At 45.1% G+C, this 18660-nt stretch overlaps 2 protein-coding genes across 2 annotated transcripts in view; both read right to left on the bottom strand.

The window, feature by feature from the left end:
* The window catches only part of LOC137778181 (annexin A2-like), a 368470-nt gene that overhangs the window by 75772 nt on the left and 274038 nt on the right, over positions 1-18660 (bottom strand).
* Positions 6683-18660, bottom strand: part of VIT (vitrin) — a 95960-nt gene continuing 83982 nt past the window's right edge. The window contains exons 13-15 of the mRNA XM_068564153.1: positions 17141-17367; positions 10688-11201; positions 6683-6937 (exon numbers count right to left, since the gene is read on the bottom strand). Coding sequence (XP_068420254.1) covers positions 6762-6937; positions 10688-11201; positions 17141-17367 — 917 coding nt within the window. The 3' untranslated portion in view covers positions 6683-6761. The remainder of the gene's footprint in view (positions 6938-10687; positions 11202-17140; positions 17368-18660) is intronic.

The following is an 18660-nucleotide window of genomic DNA, read 5'->3' as shown; positions in this document are numbered from 1 at the left end:
CTGTCCGCAGATGGACTAATACCGCCTGAGCTGGTGAGTAACTCCTACGTCATGATCAGGAAAACAGGAAAAGGGACACGGAAGGCAAGAGGCAACTTAGAACTTCAGGTAACAGTCCAGCCTCCCAAGATCTTGGATTTGATGCTGCAGAGTAGAAAATAGAGTTTTGTGTGTTTTCAGTGATATGCTAGCACCATTCATGGAACATTGGGACTGCATAACTGATGTCTCAGATTGATTTTACCCTCGTCACCAGAATATCCCTAGGCACCCCCAGCCTGGGTGCAAACGAAGTCATGTGAACTCAGTGATGTTGGCTGGTCCTCACTGATATACTGCAGGACCAAGTATTTTGCGGGGGTCCGTGAGGGATGCCCCAGATCCACTCGTGAACAAGCCTTGCCAGGACCCTCTTGGCTGCCACGCATGTGGGCGACTCCCCACTGAGGCTGCCGGTTCGACTGGTATTTGTCTTCAGAGATCTTTGCTAACTGGCCAGGATTAGAGTGACTCTGGGATGAAAGGGTTGGTTTTCCACTTCAAGAGAATGCCTCCTCTTTGTAGGTAGAAGCATGTGGGTGTTCCAGGCCTTGCATTTAGGTCAGAGGAGCTGGAAAGATCCCCTGGAGTTTCCACACTGCCGTTGTCCCCCAGTTCAATGAGGGTATTCTCTTAGGAGGAAACTAAATTACACCACCGCTTTGCCATTTAGAAAACTTCGCCTGCTCGTTTATTTTGCTTGGTGCATGTCTTAGTCATAACCACAGCAGTTTGTAACCTTCGACTTGTCCCTGTTCCCTCTTTGGCTTTAAAATGCCACACAATCCCCCTGCTGAGATTGGAAAGAAACTCCCTTTTACTCTAATTTCAAGGAGAACTTGTAGAGTATTAGGATAATTGAAAAAAAATCGATATCATAATATCAGGGTACAGGTTTACAGATGCCTTGGGGATGTCAGACCAACAACAATTCAATTGATTTGGGGTCTTGTTTTGGTGTTTGCACAGTTTCTATGGCTTCCAGAGCCTCACAGTTTCTGTGTCCTGGGCAGTCATGTAAAGGCTCTTTGTTGAGAACTCAGATTCCAGTTTGCCATTAATCTGAATACACCCTGCTCACCTCAACCAAGTGTGAAACTAGAGGAGTCTCAGAAAGGAGCTATTCAGCTGAAATTGTATTTTTTATAAGAAAGTCTCAGCTGCCAAGCCGAGTATAGTGTTTGCTTACTTGGGCAGCTTATTGCCTGTGGGCCCAGTTTGTGTAAGAGGGATGGCAGGGATGAAGTTAAGCTCAGTAGTTTTCAATTATAGGACATTTAAAAAACAAAAACAAAAAACAAGAAAGAAAGAAAAGAAGAAAGCAAAGCCTGCGTTGAAATTGTGATCTTTCAACCTTATTTGTTTTCCATGTAGATGGTTCTTTAAACAGTACTTTTCTCCTCAATTAGGTCTTCATACTAAAAGCAGAGGTGGATCCCAGAGGCAGCCCTTCTTCCTCCCTGATGGTCTGAACAGTTTTCAATGGCTAATGGCCTATAAACAAGTAATATCTTGTAGCCATTGAGGCCAAGAGAAGTGAAAAGGAGTCTTTGACAGTTATTGGTTTTCTTGGATAAAGCTTCTAAGCAAAACAGGGAGACTGCCGTGCCAGAAGACTCTATTATTCAGCCTGCATTTGGTTCTCCAAATTCGGGAACTTGTGGACATCCATTTGTCGGCATTCAAGACAATTTGATGCTTCAAGGAACCTCACAAGGTTTTTAAGTGCAAGGTGATCAGATAGAATGATGTGATTGCTCATCCCCAATCAGCCACATCAGCTTGGTTTGCTGGATAGTCCTGCTGAAGGAGGCTGCATGGAGAGGTCAATCCTTAATGGGTGGGAAGTTCCCCTCTGTTCCCTCTCTGCAGGGTGGTGCAACAATTTCCAGATGAAGCTCATCCTGGAGGAGAGGAGAGTGAGAGAGTTACCTGGTCCTCCTGTCCTGCTCTGGTCCTTCCTCTCCTTTCTGAGACTCTGCCACCTCCCTGACCTTGGAGTTCATGAGTTTCCCCAGGTTCCTTCCAAAAATTCCCCCTTTGCTTGAGTTACTGTGAGGAGAGTTTCTGTTACTTGCAACTGAGAGAACTTTAAATGACACAGCCTTCCATGGCCTGGCCCCTGCCTCTCCCTCCAGCTTCTTCTCCTGACACCCCTGTCTCAGCCTCAAGTTGCGTGCTGTCACTGTGTGTCACACTGTCACAAGCCTCCTTGCCTCCCTAAGCATCTTGGGCAGGGACCAGGTCTTATTTATCTTTGTACCCCAGCACCTGTCACAATGCCTGGCACATAATAGGAAGTTAAAACATGTTTGTTGAATGAAACTCAGGAAGGTAAACAGAAGTGGGATTTTCATTTCTGCAGGAAAAATGAGAGCGTAAGGTGAGGAACAGAGTTTCCCTATGGGTAGGTACCTGAAGAGGGTTCTGGCCCTAGAAAAGCAGTGATTGTAACAGACAGTAATGAACCTCAGAAGGGTTCAAAAGAGTGGTGCAGTCCGCGTGGAATTAGAGCCTCTCTCTTTCTTGCCATCATATCCTGTTTCTCTCTTCCTGAAATATCTCTGCCTCCCATTCTACCAGTGCCATTGTATTAGGGGTTGGAACTGTCAGGTTACTTAGATTCAGAGTTCTCATTCCCTGCATTCTATGTCCTTGGTGATGTGTGTGTGTTGTGTCCCCTAATGGGAAGGGACTAAGGACATAACTGGAAAATAGGTGGGTCAGGATTGTGCATCCAGAGAGCCTAAGTCTATCTGAGCAAGTCAGGGAAGGCTCCAAAGAGGAGGTGGCATTTGGACTGAGACTTGAGGGATGATTAGGAGTTTAACAAGAGGATGGGGAGCCCAATGTGTTCAGGGAGCTACAAGGACTATGAACTGTAGATTAAAATCACCCAGCTTAAGTGAGGGCAGGTGGCTGTCCAAAGAAGCAGGAGGAGTGATGGGGGGAAGTAAAGTTTGCATTGGATGTTTAAGACTCCCACTTTGTACATTTAATAGACCCTGAGATACACTTAGCAGAATTATACATACATTTTAAATTGCCAAGCTTACTAGAGAACCCCCTATGCAGCCACTTTGGTTATTTCGTGTGCCACCATCATAAGAAGCAAAGTCGTTAAATATATAGACCCTGGAGTCAGGTTGCCTGGGTTTAATTCCCAGATCTGCCTCTCCTAGTCCTATGACCTTGGGCAAGTTACTCGACATCATGCCTCTGGTGCATGATCTGTAAAATGAGAATAATAACAGTACTTCTTGCAATAAGTCATAGGGTTAAGTGAGTTAATACATGCGAAGCCCTTAGAACAGTGCCCAGCATGCAGCAAACACTCACTAATTGTTAGGCACTTCATGATTATTTCTCTCATGAGGTTGTTTGCAATCGCCAGTCATGCACTCTGTGCATAACCCCATGATATTAATTATATGATTTTAATTGTTCATTTGTGCATGGTTTCTCACTGGACTGTGAATTCCTCAAAGCCATTAGTTGAATAAATATCTCTTTCCAAAGTAATTGAATTCATGCATTCAAACATATTTCCTACTTACCACATTTATATATTGGTAACCCAAGGGGAGCACTTCTCTTAGGATGGTGACTAGAAGATAACATTATATTTTGGAAATTCCTCTTTCAGGCTGGAAAATCCTTGGTCACAGAAGCATTGTCTTCTTTATAAACCCATGTTGGTCCCCCTGAGACTGCCGCTGGAAAACTTGCTTCAGGGAGGTTTTGTCCTGTTCAAAGGGTTTAAAGAGCCCAGAGAAACAAGAAATATCTGAACATGGTCAGTTTGGCTGAAAATTTTTAGTAGAGCCTTGTTGCAAAACTTATAGCCAAGAAACCTCTTTCAAAGAGCCTTAACTCTCAAGAGATGGGCCAATTAAGATGAGCGGAGTTTAGACATCACTTGCATCCAGAGAAGCTGGTCCGATGCTCCTCGTCCGCTTGTTTTGGTTGACTTGGAGGAGAAAGGGCACGGAAGAGGTTTCCTGCTGAGACCACGGAATGAAAGATAGAGTTGCCTTAGGAGATTGGCTCCGAGTCTGCAGGACCCAGAGAGCTCCACAAAGGCTGGACCAGAGCCCCCGAGTGTGCAGAAGCAGGTGTGTGTTTGTGGGATGCCCAGAAGGCGGTCAGATGAGTCAGGACATTGGAAGACAGGAGATCTGAATTCTAGTTTTATCCCTTCGCATCAGCACAAACTTCTTAAGGCCTGGGTTTCCTTTTTTTTTTTTGCCTTTGAAGAGTTTGATGTAGATTGTCTCCAAAGTTCTGTTTCTGGTGTTAAGATTTCAGTGTTGGCGCAGCAGTGCTGGGCACAGTTTAGGTTGAGCCAATTGGCATTTATATGCAAGCCTCTCATGGCACCCATCACCACCAGGACCCTTGTCTCCACCCTGCTCCGTGGACCTCACCCAGCCCCACCTGCACTGCAGCCTTCCCGCTTGAGCCCCCAGAGGCCCAAGCCCTTCTTGCCCGCTCTTACCTGAAGCCTGGTTGTCTTCCTCAGCCCCCCGCCTGGAGGCTCCTTATGCGCTCTCACCACACGTGTTTCAGGCCTGGAGTCGGGATGGGTCTGCTCCTAGCTCCGTTGAATCTGGCCTCGGCCCTCCAGCCCTGTCACTGCCGTCCTCTCCCAACCTCCTAGTCACCTCTGTCCTCCGCTGGGCGTCCATGAGCTTGGCTCACTGCTTCTCTCTCCATCCTGACTCCTGTCACCATCTCTGGCGACTTGAACATCCACACGGACAATTCTGACGACACCGTAGCCTCTGAGGACCTCAAGCTCGGAGCACTTCACCTCTGATGGTCCACACAGCATGTACTCAAATACGTGTTGACAACATGTCAACAATGGGCACGTTTGAAGGGGTTTCATTTATCTTCAAAATTATGGTACCTATAACTAGGGTGACCATATAATGTATTTTCCAAACTGGGACAATGAATGAAAGAGAACACCAAAATAATTAAAATGATGTTATTTTTGGAAATATTTACTTATTGATGACAAATTTGTTTTTATATTAAGGCCCCTGTAAAATAATTATATTCCAAAACTATTTTCCAAAATAAAATTTTTCTTCAAAAAATTAACTCATGTACATTGAAAAAAACTTTATATCAATTATCTGCACATTCAAAATCATAGGCAGAATAATTGTTCCTAGTACTTATGTTCTTTAATTAGTTTCCTAGCTAAATCTGTCACTAATAATGTGTCACTGGTATCTTTATGAAGAATTTCCTTTTTGAAACTAGTTTTCGTATTTTGAAGGTTTTGAACAAATCTGTTTGCAATTGCTTTCGAAATAAAATCTATGGTTAATAAATCTGAAATTGCTGACACCTTTCTCTGTAGACCACAACATTTTTAACTGACAATAACTCCTCAGGTATTGAGAATTGGTAAGTTCTATGCAAATTCTGCTAAATGGATGCTATTTTCAATTCAGAATTTCTTATGTAAATATTTTGTCCCAAGTATTGACACAGGAACTGTCTTTTGGCCTCCATTCAGAGTAGCATTCTCCAGCACACATTTTTACAGGATATAACTTGTCAAGTTAGTCATCTCTATTTAGGATTCTTCTGAATGTTTCCCTATGGTGTATGTAATTTCACATCCTAATAAATGAGTCCTCGGTAGAAGCCAGAAGTAAAAAAGTGGAGTTCAACCAAACCCATGCCAGCTTATTTTAATGCAACTAGTAATAACAGTATCTAGTTAACAAATGAAATATGCAAGACAAATGCTAAACTAAATGGGACTCAGAACAACAGGCATAAACAGGGGCTCTCCCAGGAAACAGCTCTAACACTGACCCCTCCGAGGCAGCTCAGTAGTTCTCAATCCTGGCAGCAGATCATCAGTACCACCTGCCAATGCTCAGGCTCCCTCCCCAGAGACTCAGCTTTCACTGGATTAGGGCGGGGCCTGGGAACAAGCATTTTACTCTCAAGTGATTCTAATGTGCAGCTCGGGCTGAGAGCGGCTGCACCAGCCTGATGCACCACTTTTAAAGCCAGGTCAGTGTGGTCCTCCAGGGCCATTCCCCAACTGCTCCATATACTGCGGCAACACAGTGATTCTGATAATAGAGACCAGGGAGGTAAATCGGGAGCAGCCGTGCTGCTGTCACCTTGTCTCTGCACCCCCGAGGGTGCGCTGTCACCTTGGGCCAGGAGAGAGTGCACAGCAGGTGCTCTGGGGTATGAGTAGAGCAGAGAGGTGGCCATGCCACGAACCCTGTGAACACTACCCATGACACACGGTCAGAGTGACTGCATGAAATCCTTTCAAACATTTAATTAAGCAACTCCTATATTGTCATGACAAAAAGGAAACTTGTGGAGAGTTACAGAATTCTAATGGGGAATAAAAATGTTACAAATCTCACAAAAGCTCTAGTTAAGCCTTCGTAAGTGCTGTGTTCTAGTCTCAATTTTTATTTTGAAAACAATTCTCAAAATGTAAAATCCCCAGCATTCCCAAAACAATGTATCATTTTGGCTCATTCTACAAATTTATGATCACCTTTCTAACTCTGTGTTTCGAAGTATGAAAAACCACACTGGCAAAGAAAAATAACATGCAGTTTCCGAGCCCTAAGTGCCTTGCTGCCCCACGTGTGTCCCATAAAGCGTTGGGGGTTGTCCCAGAGCCAGTCGGGAAAGCAGCATGTGCTGGTGCTTTGCCTGCTCTGAATTTAGTTCCGAGGCTGTGAGTTGAACTCTGTACAAATGTTCTGGATGACCTTGGGAACCGCTTTGTAGAGGTTGTCGAACTCGTCCACAAAGAAGGCGTGGTCCCTGGCAGGGTGAGTGGCGATGACTTCCAGCTCGTCCTGTGCAGCCCATGCCACGCCTATGGCGTAGATGATCACTCCTGTGGGGACAAAGCGTAGATGAAGCAAATGTCCCCAAGGGAAAGTCCTGAAATGAATCCTTTCCTTCCTGCTTCTCTGTTGGCCATTGTGCTTGAAGGCAACCGAGTCCAAAATCAGAAATGTGCCCAAAGCATGAACATCTGCTGTATGCCAGCAGCAATAAAGTTGGTATAGTTGCTATCTCATAGGAGGTTACAATCTTTTGGAGAGAAAAAACAGGAAAATGGGGTAAATGCATGATAAGAATTTCATGTCCAGGAGCAGCACGGGGATGACATTTGGACAAGTGAAACTTTGGTGCTGTGCAGATTGCACCACATGGCAAACACTTGCTCTGTGTGTAGAGGCACACAAAATTCAGAGAGTCTTATATGCATCAAAAGTCGGTTCGAGATCTTTTAAATGAAAATGAAACTATGGGTAGTCAAATCCATTTCACATGTCTTCACTAATCAAGGTCGTTTTAAGACTTGCCTGTCCTCCAAGTGGCACATAGCCTAAACAGTAAAATGTTTGTTCAAGTTGTACTCCAGAAACTTGGAGTCAGCTGTGAGCTGACCTTAGAGTCAGCTGCGTCTAGCTCAGCTGAGCTGGTTAAGACAGGATAGGACCACTGACCCTCCAACGGGGCATGCGCGAGTGCCCGCTTGGTGACCTTTAGAACAAGTGCAGAGGCCTGTAGCTTGGTTACGCCTGCGCAGAGCAACACTTCCACACCTTTTTCTAATCACACTCCCCAAGCCTCAGACCGCCCTGCTCCTTTACTTGTTATCCTATAAATACCCCGAGCTCCTTGCCCTTGGGGAGGTGGATTTGAGGCTGGTTCTCCTGTCTGCTTTACGAATAAACTGCTGCAAACCTAGGCAAAAAAACGGTGGCATTGAATTACTTTAGGCTTGAGGGTGACTTTATAAGCCATAGGCTCCAACCTCATTCCCGGTGCAGGAACCCTCCTTGCACAAGGACCTGGAGAGCTGTGACCCAGTATCTGCTCCATCACCACAGAAAAGTAAGTGCTTACCGATAAGGAAGTGGCGGGCAGTGTTGACTGATGCAGGAGGTCATGGAAGATGAAAGGGAAAAGCGCTCTTTGGATTCAGAAGAAACAAAAACGAGATATTGGTAGCTTGAAGGGAGCAGCGGCAGGAGAGTAGATGCCAAAGAAACCAAGTGAATTGCTGTGAGTTGAGAGTGAAAAAGAAATGAAGATGTGGGGCAGCACATATAGCTGATTCTTTCCAGAAGGGTGGCTATAAAGAGGAGGCAGGTGGTAACTGGAGCTAGAACATGGGGTCAAAGAGAACTATTTCCCTTTTTAGGAAGAGAGGGACTTGAGCTGGTCTAGATGCAAATGGGAGCGAGTAGAGTAGGATTAAAGGGTTTGGACTGTAGCATGGAGCAGGGAGGAGAGGAGTTCGGAGGGCAGGGATCTGTTCTCAGTGGGGAAACAGACTGCCTGGTGTGTGGTTCTTGCCTGGTGAGCAGGAGCGTGACCTATTCCCACGCCCCCTCCAGGCTGGCCATGTGACGGGAGGGCAGAGCCTGGGTGAGGGTTTCCGCCCAGGCTCCTCTCCCCCGCCAGCCACTCACAGGGCCCACATCGTGCTCTCCAGCATCTTCCGGGTGCCCTGTCCTGCTGACTGGAGAGCCATCCACACCTCACGTGGTTCTGGTCTAAGCTGGCCTTTTTTTTTTTTTTTTTTTTGGTCCGTGCCACGCGGCATGAGGGATCTTGGTTCCCAGACCAGGGATCCAACCCGTGCCCCCTGCAGGGGAAGCTCGGAGTCCTAACCACTGGACTGTCAGGGAATTCCCTAAGCTGTTCTTCTATTGTGGCTTGCTGAGCTGAAGTTAAGTTGCCAGTTCCTTCTCTTACCTCTCCAGTGTCTTTTCTCTGAACACTGTCCACATTGGGAAAAGCCAGTGTTGGGATTTAGACCCCTGCCAGGTGGCTGCAGGAACAGCTTGGCTGCAGAATCGGGCTTAGACTGACTAAGCCCTCGTTTCTGCTCAAAGATGGAAGGACTGCCCCCCAATAAAGACAGCATAAGCAGTACTAGAGATTTCTACTGGTAACCCAGCCTCGGCTTGGACACTCCCACAGTGCTCATTGCTTCCATGTCATTTGCATCTATTAGTCCTTGTTCTTTTTTTTTTTTAAAACCTTTTATATTTTGGTACTTTTTTTTTTTTTTTTTTAAAGATTTATTGATTGATTGATTGCTATGTTGGGTCTTCGTTTCTGTGCGAGGGCTTCCTCTAGTTGCGGCAAGCGGGGGCCACTCTTCATCGCAGTGCGCGGGCCTCTCACTATCACGGCCTCTCTTGGTGCGGAGCACAGGCTCCAGACGCGCAGGCTCAGTAGTTGTGGCTCACGGGCCTAGTCGCTCACGGCATGTGGGATCTTCCCAGACCAGGGCTCGAACCCATGTCCCCTGCATTGGCAGGCGGATTTTCAACCACTGCGCCACCAGGGAAGCCCGGTCCTTGTTCTTTAAAGCTGCCCAGAACATAACAGCCCTGATAGTGCCCAGGACATCTCCCTCGGTCTTCACTTCTCCTGACAAGTAGGCCAAGGCTACCCTCTGGGTGAGGTGCAAAGGAGGGGCATCTAGGAAAATGAGTGAGTGGAGCTGAACATGAGTGGGACCAGACATTTGGAAAAAGCAGGAGAGCCCTGGGCTTGTCGAGAGCTGCCCCACTTGCCTCCTCCCACTCACTTTGGAACTTTGGGCAGGTTGCTTCTGAGCCGTAAACCATCTTCCCTCTGCTGACATGAGCCCAAGGAGCCCTGTGAAGGCTGGCATGCGGCCACCTGCCATCCCACCATTATGAGTGCTCCCCACAGGGCAAATCACTGGGAAGACCATCTGAACCTGGTGTCTGGTTACTTTGGTTTCCAGAAGACAGAACTGCTGGTTCCTAAAGGCTTGTTTATTTTTACACCCTTCCTTGTTTCAAGAAGGATTAAAAGCAGCTTTAAAGAATATGGAAGATCTTGCATCTGAACCCAAGTTTAATGTAGGCAGACACTCAGTTTACTTCTCTTATCATTACTATTATTACTATCACTTGGGGTTTTCTCCAGGTTGTTTGTATTTTCCTGGTATTTTATGGCACTTTCAAAACTGATTATACGTAGAGTCTGTCAAAAAGCATTAAATATGACCGATGTTCTAAATATTTACAAAAATATTTTGCTCACTTTTAATGGTCGTAAACTTTCTGTTGCCCTCTTCCAAATTTTCATATGGAAGTATCTCTTTAAATATTTTGAATGAAAATTTCTTTGAGGTCTCCCCAAAACCTCCAATATCTGGTTAGCAGTTGCTTACAAAAATAGCACTTTTCTTTTAAAACATCCATTTTCTTCAAATTTCTAACGCAATTTTGTGGTCTTCAATGGAGATGAAAGCCATGAGTCAAATTCCTCTTCAATGTGTCACATGTTGGTGTGCGCTGCCTCAGTGTGGGACGTTAAGGAGAGGGTTAACATCCGCAGTCACCCACAGGCCTTGGTTTGCCGTGACACTGTGGAAACCACCGTGGTGCCCCCTGCCTGACCCTTCTCTGCTGCCCTGCAGTGTTGAACTGCACCCCTAACACTCTCCCTACAGTTTTGAACAGTTTATTAGGTGATAGGCAAAACCAGTGCGTAGAGAGACGTCCCTTCCTTGGCCCAGTGGCCCACCAAGCCCCAGAGGGATGCTCAGCCCCAGATTGGTCAGCAAGACCAGCTCACTCACCCTTGTGATGGGCGACCATGGCCGGTATTCGGACATCGTCATAGGACCTCCCGTCAGTGATGAGGATCATTAATTTCCTCTTGTTGGGCTTGGACTTCTTGAAGAGCTGCTCCAGGGCGTAGTTGATGGCAGCCCCCGTGCTGGTCCCACCACTCCAGTACCCCACTCTCTTGATGGCGTTGAGGACGTCAGGCTTGGTGCTGTACACGTCGAACCCAAACTCCAGCCGCTGCTCGTAGGTGTACTGCACGGCCCCGATCCGCGTGTCCGTGTTGGAAATCTCAAACTCTTTGCTGAGGTTGGCCACAAACTGGAGAACCGTGCGGAAGTTGCCCGTCCCTACGCTGCTGGAGCCGTCAATGATGAAGCCAATGTCGGCCGAGTTTAAGCAGGTCTTGCTGCAGGCCAGTCGGTCGGTGTCACAGACCCGCTTCACCAGGGGCTGCACGGTCTTGTGGAGGCTGAACCAGTTCTGCACATTGAGCGAGTAGAAGCCGTTTGTTCTGCACACAGCCTGAAAGACAGGGGGAGGCCACCCGCCAGGTCAGGGCCCTGGCCACGACCCCTTGCCACGACCCCTGACCCCCAGGGCGGGTGAAGGAGCTGGCAGATGCTTGTTTTCTGCACCAGGCCACCTAATGCTCTCTCTCCATCTCGGTTCACCCAGTCAGGTGCTCACCGGGGCAGAGACCCGTCAAGTTATCCCTGGACTCACTCCCACGCCCTCAGCCAGGTCTCTGCTTTTGTGGAGAGCCGTCAGTCAAGCAAATCCACAGGGAGAGGGGAATCATTGGTTTCAGCTTCATATTTATGCCTCTTCAGGCCCCTCTGTTCATTTGTACTGGCAGCCAGCCATGAAGTTGGCATTGGTGGGCATCAACCCAGGAGAGATTAAAGAAAGCTTTTGTTCTGATTGGGAAAACAAAAGGCACACATGAGACATAGCTAAAGAATTGTTTCCAGAGCAGCCCTGCATCCAGCAGGAAGGGGGTTCCACATGTGTCAGACACCATGCTAGATGTTCTTAGATTATCTCACTAACCCCCCACCTTAACCCTACAGGGTGGAATTATAGCCCCCTTGTCATGAAGGAACAAACTGAGGACCAGCTGTGAAGTGACATCCCTTGAATCCTTGAGGCCGGAACACAAATCTGTCTGCTCGTAGAACCCAAGCTCTGTCCTCTGGACAACACTGCCTCCAGGCAACTTAATATTTACTTGTGCCCAAGTTTGTTCCAGAAAAAAACTCAAATAAACATTGAGCAAGCTGGTCGGTGTGCTCCTGGAAGTGACCGTTTCCCCCTTGCCGCTGCCTCTCTGGGGGGGCGGGGTGGGTGTGCGTGGGTCACAGAGAGAATCACAGACCTGATGGCTACGATCGAAGGTGTATAATTAAAACATTATTTTAAGACAAGAAATGACTTTAAAATGTCCTAGGAAATATACTTTAATTGGTTTGTAAAAACCTAATGGGGTTCATAAAACTTTCCATGGCTTAGGTGGCATATGAGATGGGTGTTGAGGCTGAGCTGAGTTGTAGCCAACGGATGGAGAGGAGGGATTCCCCACCAGGCAGCCTGAGTAAGTCACAGCAGGACACCAGGTGGCTGGAGCTAGGAAGATGCGCCGGGAAGCTGGGTTAGGACCACACTCCAGAAGACCTTGGGAATAATAGGGAATAATGAAGGATTTGAAGCAAGGACCCCACAGGACTGGAAAAACTCTTCATAAACATGAGCTTCATTGTGAAATCTAAACTGGAGAGACCCAGGAGGGAGAAATAATAGATGTAAAGTAGTAGCTTGAACTGGGGAGGTGGCATTGGGCATGGGAAAGAGTGGACAGATGTGAGATACGTGACATGGGAGATGACAGGGTGTCCTGGGGTGACTCTGGGTGTCTGAGACAGCTGTGGGGCCCGTAATGTACAGTCCAGAGGAGGAAAGAATTTGGGTGGGAAAGATGATGCACTTGGCATTTTGCATGTAACTGTTAAGGTTCTTGGGGACAGCGGGTGGAGACTAGTCAATCAGCTGGAAACAAATGGCTATTGAGCTCCGGAGAGACCAGGGAGGGAGACATATGAGTGTGTCATTGCCTGTGAGTGAAGGCTGAAGCTGTGACCCTGGGAGAGGTTCTGGAGGGAGAAAACCTAGTGAGAGCAGAGGAGAGGGCCAAGAACTGAGCCCTGGGGAAGTCTACACTTAGGGTACAAGACGGAAAAGAGGAGAGAGCAAATGAAGTAAGAGCCACACCGTGTCCTAGAGGTTAAGGGAGACGAGAATTTCAAGGACAATGAAGTGCAGGATTCGTGCAGGGAGCTGAGCCCTAGTAGATCTGGAGACACAGAACACTAAAGCTGGCGGGCATCCCCCCACCCCTCCTCCTATCCTCTTCCTTTCCTTTTTTTTTTTTTTTTTTTTCTTTTTTATCATCTTTAATTTCTTTCATCAGTGTCTTATAGTTTTCTGCATACAGGTCTTTTGTCTCCCTAGGTAAGTTTATTCCTAGGTATTTTATTCTTTTTGTTGCAATGGTAAATGGGAGTGTTTCCTTAATTTCTCTTTCAGATTTTTCAACATTAGTGTATAGGAATGCAAGAGATCTCTGTGCATTAATTTTGTATCCTGCTACTTTACCAAATTCATTGATTAGCTCTAGTAGTTTTCTGGTGGCATTTTTAGGATTCTCTATGTATAGTATCATGTCATCTGCAAACAGTGACAGCTTTACTTCTTCTTTTCCAATTTGTATTCCTTTTATTTCTTTTTCTTCTCTGATTGCCATGGCTAGGACTTCCAAAACTATGTTGAATAAAAGTGGTGAGAGTGGTCATCCTTGTCTTGTTCCTGATCTTAGAGGAAATGCTTTCAGTTTTTCACCATTGAGAATAATGTTTGCTGTGGGTTTGTCGTAGATGGCCTTTATTATGTTGAGGTAGGTTCCCTCTATGCCCACTTTCTGGAGAGTTTTTATCATAAATGGGTGTTGAATTTTGTCAAAAGCTTTTTCTGCATCTATTGAGATAATCATATGGGTTTTATTCTTCAATTTGTTAATATGGTGTATCGCATTGATTCATGTGCGTATATTGAAGAATCCTTGCATCCCTGGGATAAATCCCACTTGATCATGGTGTATGATCCTTTTAATGTGTTGTTGGATTCTGTTTGCTAGTATTTTGTTGAGGATTTTTGCATGTATATTCATCAGTGATATTGGTCTGTAATTTTCATTTTTTGTAGTATCTTTGTCTGGTTTTGGTATCAGGGTGATGGTGGCCTCATAGAATGAGTTTGGGAGTGTTCCTTCCTCTGCAATTTTTTGGAAGAGTTTGAGAAGGATAGGTGTTAGCTCTTCTCTAAATGTTTGATAGAATCCACCTGTGAAGACATCTGGTCCTGGACTTTTGTTGGAAGATTTTTAATCACAGTTTCAATTTCATTACTTGTGATTGGTCTATTCATATTTTCTGTTTCTTCCTGGTTCAGTCTTGGAAGGTTATACCTTTCTAAGAATTTGTCCATTTCTTCCAGGTTGTCCATTTTATTGGCATAGAGTTGCTGGTAGTAGTCTCTTAGGATGCTTTGTATTTCTGTGGTGTCCATTGTAACTTCTCCTTTTTCGTTTCTAATTTTATTGATTTGAGTCCTCTCCCTCTTTTTCTTGATGAGTCTGGCTAATGGCTTCTCAATTTTGTTTATCTTCTCAAAGAACCAGCTTTTAGTTTTATTGATCTTTGCTATTGTTTTCTTTGTTTCTATTTCATTTATTTCTGCTCTGATCTTTATGATTTCGTTCCTTCTGCTAACTTTGGGTTTTGTTTGTTCTTCTTTCTCTAGTTCCTTTAGGTGTAATGTTAGATTGTTTATTTGAGATTTTTCTTGTTTCTTGAGGTGAGATTGAATTGCTCTAAACTTCCCTCTTCGAACTGCTTTTGCTGCGTCCCATAGGTTTTGGGTCATCGTGTTTTCATTGTCATTTGTCTCCAGGTATTTTTTGATTTCCTCTTTGATTTCTCCAGTGATCTCTTGACTATTTAGTAATGTATTGTTTAGCCTCCATGTGTTTATGTGTTTTACGTTTTTTTCCCTGTAATTCATTTCTAACCTCATAGCGTTGTGGTCAGAAAAGATGCTTGATATGATTTCAATTTTCTGAAATTCACTGAGGCTTGATTTGTGACCCAAGATGTGATCTATCCTGGAGAATGTTCCGTGCACACTTGAGAACAAAGTGTAGTCTGCTGTTTTTGGATGGAATGTCCTATAAATATCAATTAAATCTATCTGGTCTCTTGTGTCATTTAAAGCTTCTGTTTCCTTATTTATTTTCATTTTGGATCATCTGTCCATTGGTGTAAGTGAGGTGTTAATATCCCCCACTATTATTGTGTTACTGTTGATTTCCTCTTTTATAGCTGTTAGCAGTTGCCTTATGTATTGAGGTGCTCCTATGCTGGGTGCATATATATTTATAATTGTTATATCTTCTTCTTGGAGTGATCCCTTGATCATTATGTAGTGTCCTTCCTTGTCTCTTGTAACATTCTTTATTTTAAAGTCTATTTTATCTGATATGAGTATTGTTACTCCAGCTTTCTTTTGATTTCCATTTGCATGGAATATCTTTTTCCATCCCCTCACTTTCAGTCTGTATGTGTCCCTAGGTCTGAAGTGGGTCTCTTGTAGACAGCATATATATGGGTCTTGTTTTTGTATCCATTCAGCCAGCCTGTGTCTTTTGGTTGGAGCATTTAATCCATTCACATTTAAGGTAATTATCGATATGTATGTTCCTATGACCATTTTCTTAATTGTTTTGGGTTTGTTTTTGTAGGTCCTTTTCTTCTCTTGTGTTTCCCACTTAGAGAAGTTCCTTTAGCATTTGTTGTAGAGGTGGTTTGGTGGTGCTGAATTCTCTTAGCTTTTGCTTGTCTGTAAAGCTTTTGATTTCTCCATCGAATCTGAATGAGATCCTTGCTGGGTAGAGTAATCTTGGTTGTAGTTTCTTCCCTTTCATCACTTTAAGTATATCGTGCCACTCGCTTCTGGCTTGTAGAGTTTCTGCTGAGAAATCAGCTGTTAACCTTATGGGAGTTCCCTTGTATGTTATTTGTTGCTGCTTTCAATAATTTTTCTTTGTCTTTAATTTTTGTCAGTTTGATTACTATGTGTCTTGGCGTGTTTCTCCTTGGGTTTATCCTGTATGGGTCTCACTGCGCTTCCTGGACTTGGGTGGCTATTTCCTTTCCCTTGTTAGGGAAGTTTTTGACTGTAATCTCTTCAAATATTTTCTTGGGTCCTTTCTCTCTCTCTTCTCTTTCTGGGACCCCTATAATGCGAATGTTGTTGTGTTTAATGTTGTCCCAGAGGTCTCTTAGGCTGTCTTCATTTCTTTTCATTCTTTTTTCTTTATTCTGTTCTGCAGCAGTGAATTCTACCATTCTGTCTTCCAGGTCGCTTATCCGTTCTTCTGCCTCAGTTGTTCTGCTACTGATTCCTTCCAGTGTAGCTTACATTTCAGTTATTGTAGTGTTCATCTCTGTTTGTTTGTTCATTTCTTGTAGGTGTTTGTTAAACATTTTTTGCGTCTTCTCGATCTTTGCCTCCATTCTTTTTCTGAGGTCCTGGATCATCTTCACTATCATTATTCTGAATTCTTTTTCTGGAAGGTTGCCTATCTCCACTTCATTTAGTTGTTTTTCTGGGGTTTTATCTTGTTCCTTCATCTGGTACATAGCCCTCTGCCTTTTCATCTTGTCTATCTTTCTGTGAATGGGGTTTTTGTTCCACAGGCTGCAGGATTGTAGTTCTTCTTGCTTCTGCTGTCTGCCCTCTCTCTTCCTTTCCTTTTTAAACCTGGGGTCCTGTCTTTGGAGGAAGGTTTATGTGGGGTCCCACTGTACAAAATATACAAAAAATGGGCTGCTTTGGGGGGATGGGTGTGAGGGCCTGGATCCCCATCTGTTCTGCTCCCATCTCCTGCCAGGCATTTCCGCAGAACTGAGGGGCAGCTGAGTTTGAAATCCTGATCTCCCTGACTTGATTCAATACCTTTTTCTTGTTTATCAGATTAGTCAATTTGCAGTGCATATGTGCCCATGTGCATGCTCGTGTGAAGGCTTGCTGGGCTGCCCACTTGAGGGCCCCTGGGGCTATAGGAGGAGCTCAGGGGAGCCTCTACTGTGAGACCTTGGGGACCCTGCTCCTCCCAAGGTGCTGATGCTGGGCCTCAGTTCATCAGGTACATGGTGGTGGTCGTGGGGTGGGGGGTTGCTTTGAGAGGATAACTGCAGGTTCCAGACTTACTAGTCTCTCACTGGAGGCCCTCCTGCCTAGAAATGAGCTTAACACCCATTTGAAGGAAAAAGAGACACAGCCTGGATGGCTGTTACAGCTTTGCAAAGTGCAGGGAATTCTGATGTTGGGTGGGTCTCCCACTTACATACCTTGTTTGCAAAGTTGGGCTCTAGCACGTACTGCTTCTCATTTTCAGAGGCACCTTCCATGGTGATGAAGAAAATGTTGATTCCTGACTCTCTTGCAAACCTTGATGCCTCCTCCACCTTGTCCGTGGGCCAGCCGTCCACCATCACCACGGCCACGTTGGGAGCACCGCCTCTGTTTCCATTAGATTTGGAAAAGAATTTCTGAGTCACAAAGGAGATGGCCCGGCCTGGAAGAAAAAGAAAACTCATGCTTGGAGTGATCATGGAACTGATCATAGCAGCATAAAGAGATGCAGAAAAATACTCATTCCCTCCCTTGTTGGCTTGTTTTCTTTTCGAATCACATTTACTAGTTTTAGGTGTACAGTTCAGTTGTATTAAGTGCACTCACAATATTGTGGAACCATCAACACTAGCCGTTTCCCTCCCACTTCATTTTAAGCCTTTAACTTCTAATTCTCTTTTTTTTTTTTTTTTAAAGTTTTACACCATTTGCGGCAACCTGGATGGACCTAGAGATTATCATATGAAGTGAAGTAAGTTAGACAAAGACAAATATTATATGATATCACACGTGGAATCTAAAAAATAATACAAATGAATCTATATACAAAACAGAAACAGATCAGACATAGAAAACAAACTTATGATTACCAAAGAGGAGAGGGAATGGGGGGAGGGATAAATTAAGAGTATGGGATTAACAGATGCTAACTATTATTCATAAAATAGATAGCAAGGATTTACTGTAAAACACAGGGAACAATATTCAATATCTTGTAGTAACCTATAATGGAAAGTAATCTGAAAATATATATAACTGAATCACTTTGCTGTACACCTGAAACTAACTTAATATTGTAAATCAACTGTACTTCAATTTTAAAAATTAAATTCAAAAAATAATAAAAGTTTTAAAGACCAGCAAGCAGGTGAGAAAAACTTTCATAGGAACAAAAGTGTCCGTTCTTTGCCTGGGTGCTGGAGCCAACCTCACTAAGCCCCTGCGCCATTTCCCAGAGTGTGGGGTGGGGGGAGCTGAAGTGACGGGAACCTCTCCTTGGGCTGCGGCAACTTGGGGTGAGCCCAGTGCTCCAGCAGCCGCCGGGTGAGGAAGGCTATATTCTGGGTTCAGTGGAATCTTGTGCCCAGTTCCAGCAGGGGCACAGGTCTGGCTGGCTCGGGATGCGCTGCACCCACTAAGAACTAAGAGAAGTGTTCTAGCCTGGCTATGCCGCCTACCGGCCATGTGGGCCTGGGCAGGTCACTTGGGGCCTCTGGGCCTTGGTTTCCATGACGACAGCCTGCCTCAGCTGAGAGCAAAGGTTGAGAGGGATAGCACAGCCTCCCAGCATGGCTTTCTCAAGCATATACTTCACACTGTCTAGGGTCTCATGAAATTTTTTGGAATCAAGGAGGGTGATCAACTGTCCCAGTTTTCCGGGACTTTCCCAGTTTTAGCACTGGAAGCCCCATATGCCCCTGGGCAAACTGGGATGACTGGTCACCCTAGAGTCAGC

This window comes from Eschrichtius robustus, chromosome 15, assembly GCF_028021215.1.
Source record: "Eschrichtius robustus isolate mEscRob2 chromosome 15, mEscRob2.pri, whole genome shotgun sequence".
Taxonomy (NCBI): Eukaryota; Metazoa; Chordata; class Mammalia; order Artiodactyla; family Eschrichtiidae; genus Eschrichtius; species Eschrichtius robustus.
Note: the sequence above shows the minus strand (reverse complement) of the source record. Positions and strands in the feature narration are given on the sequence as shown.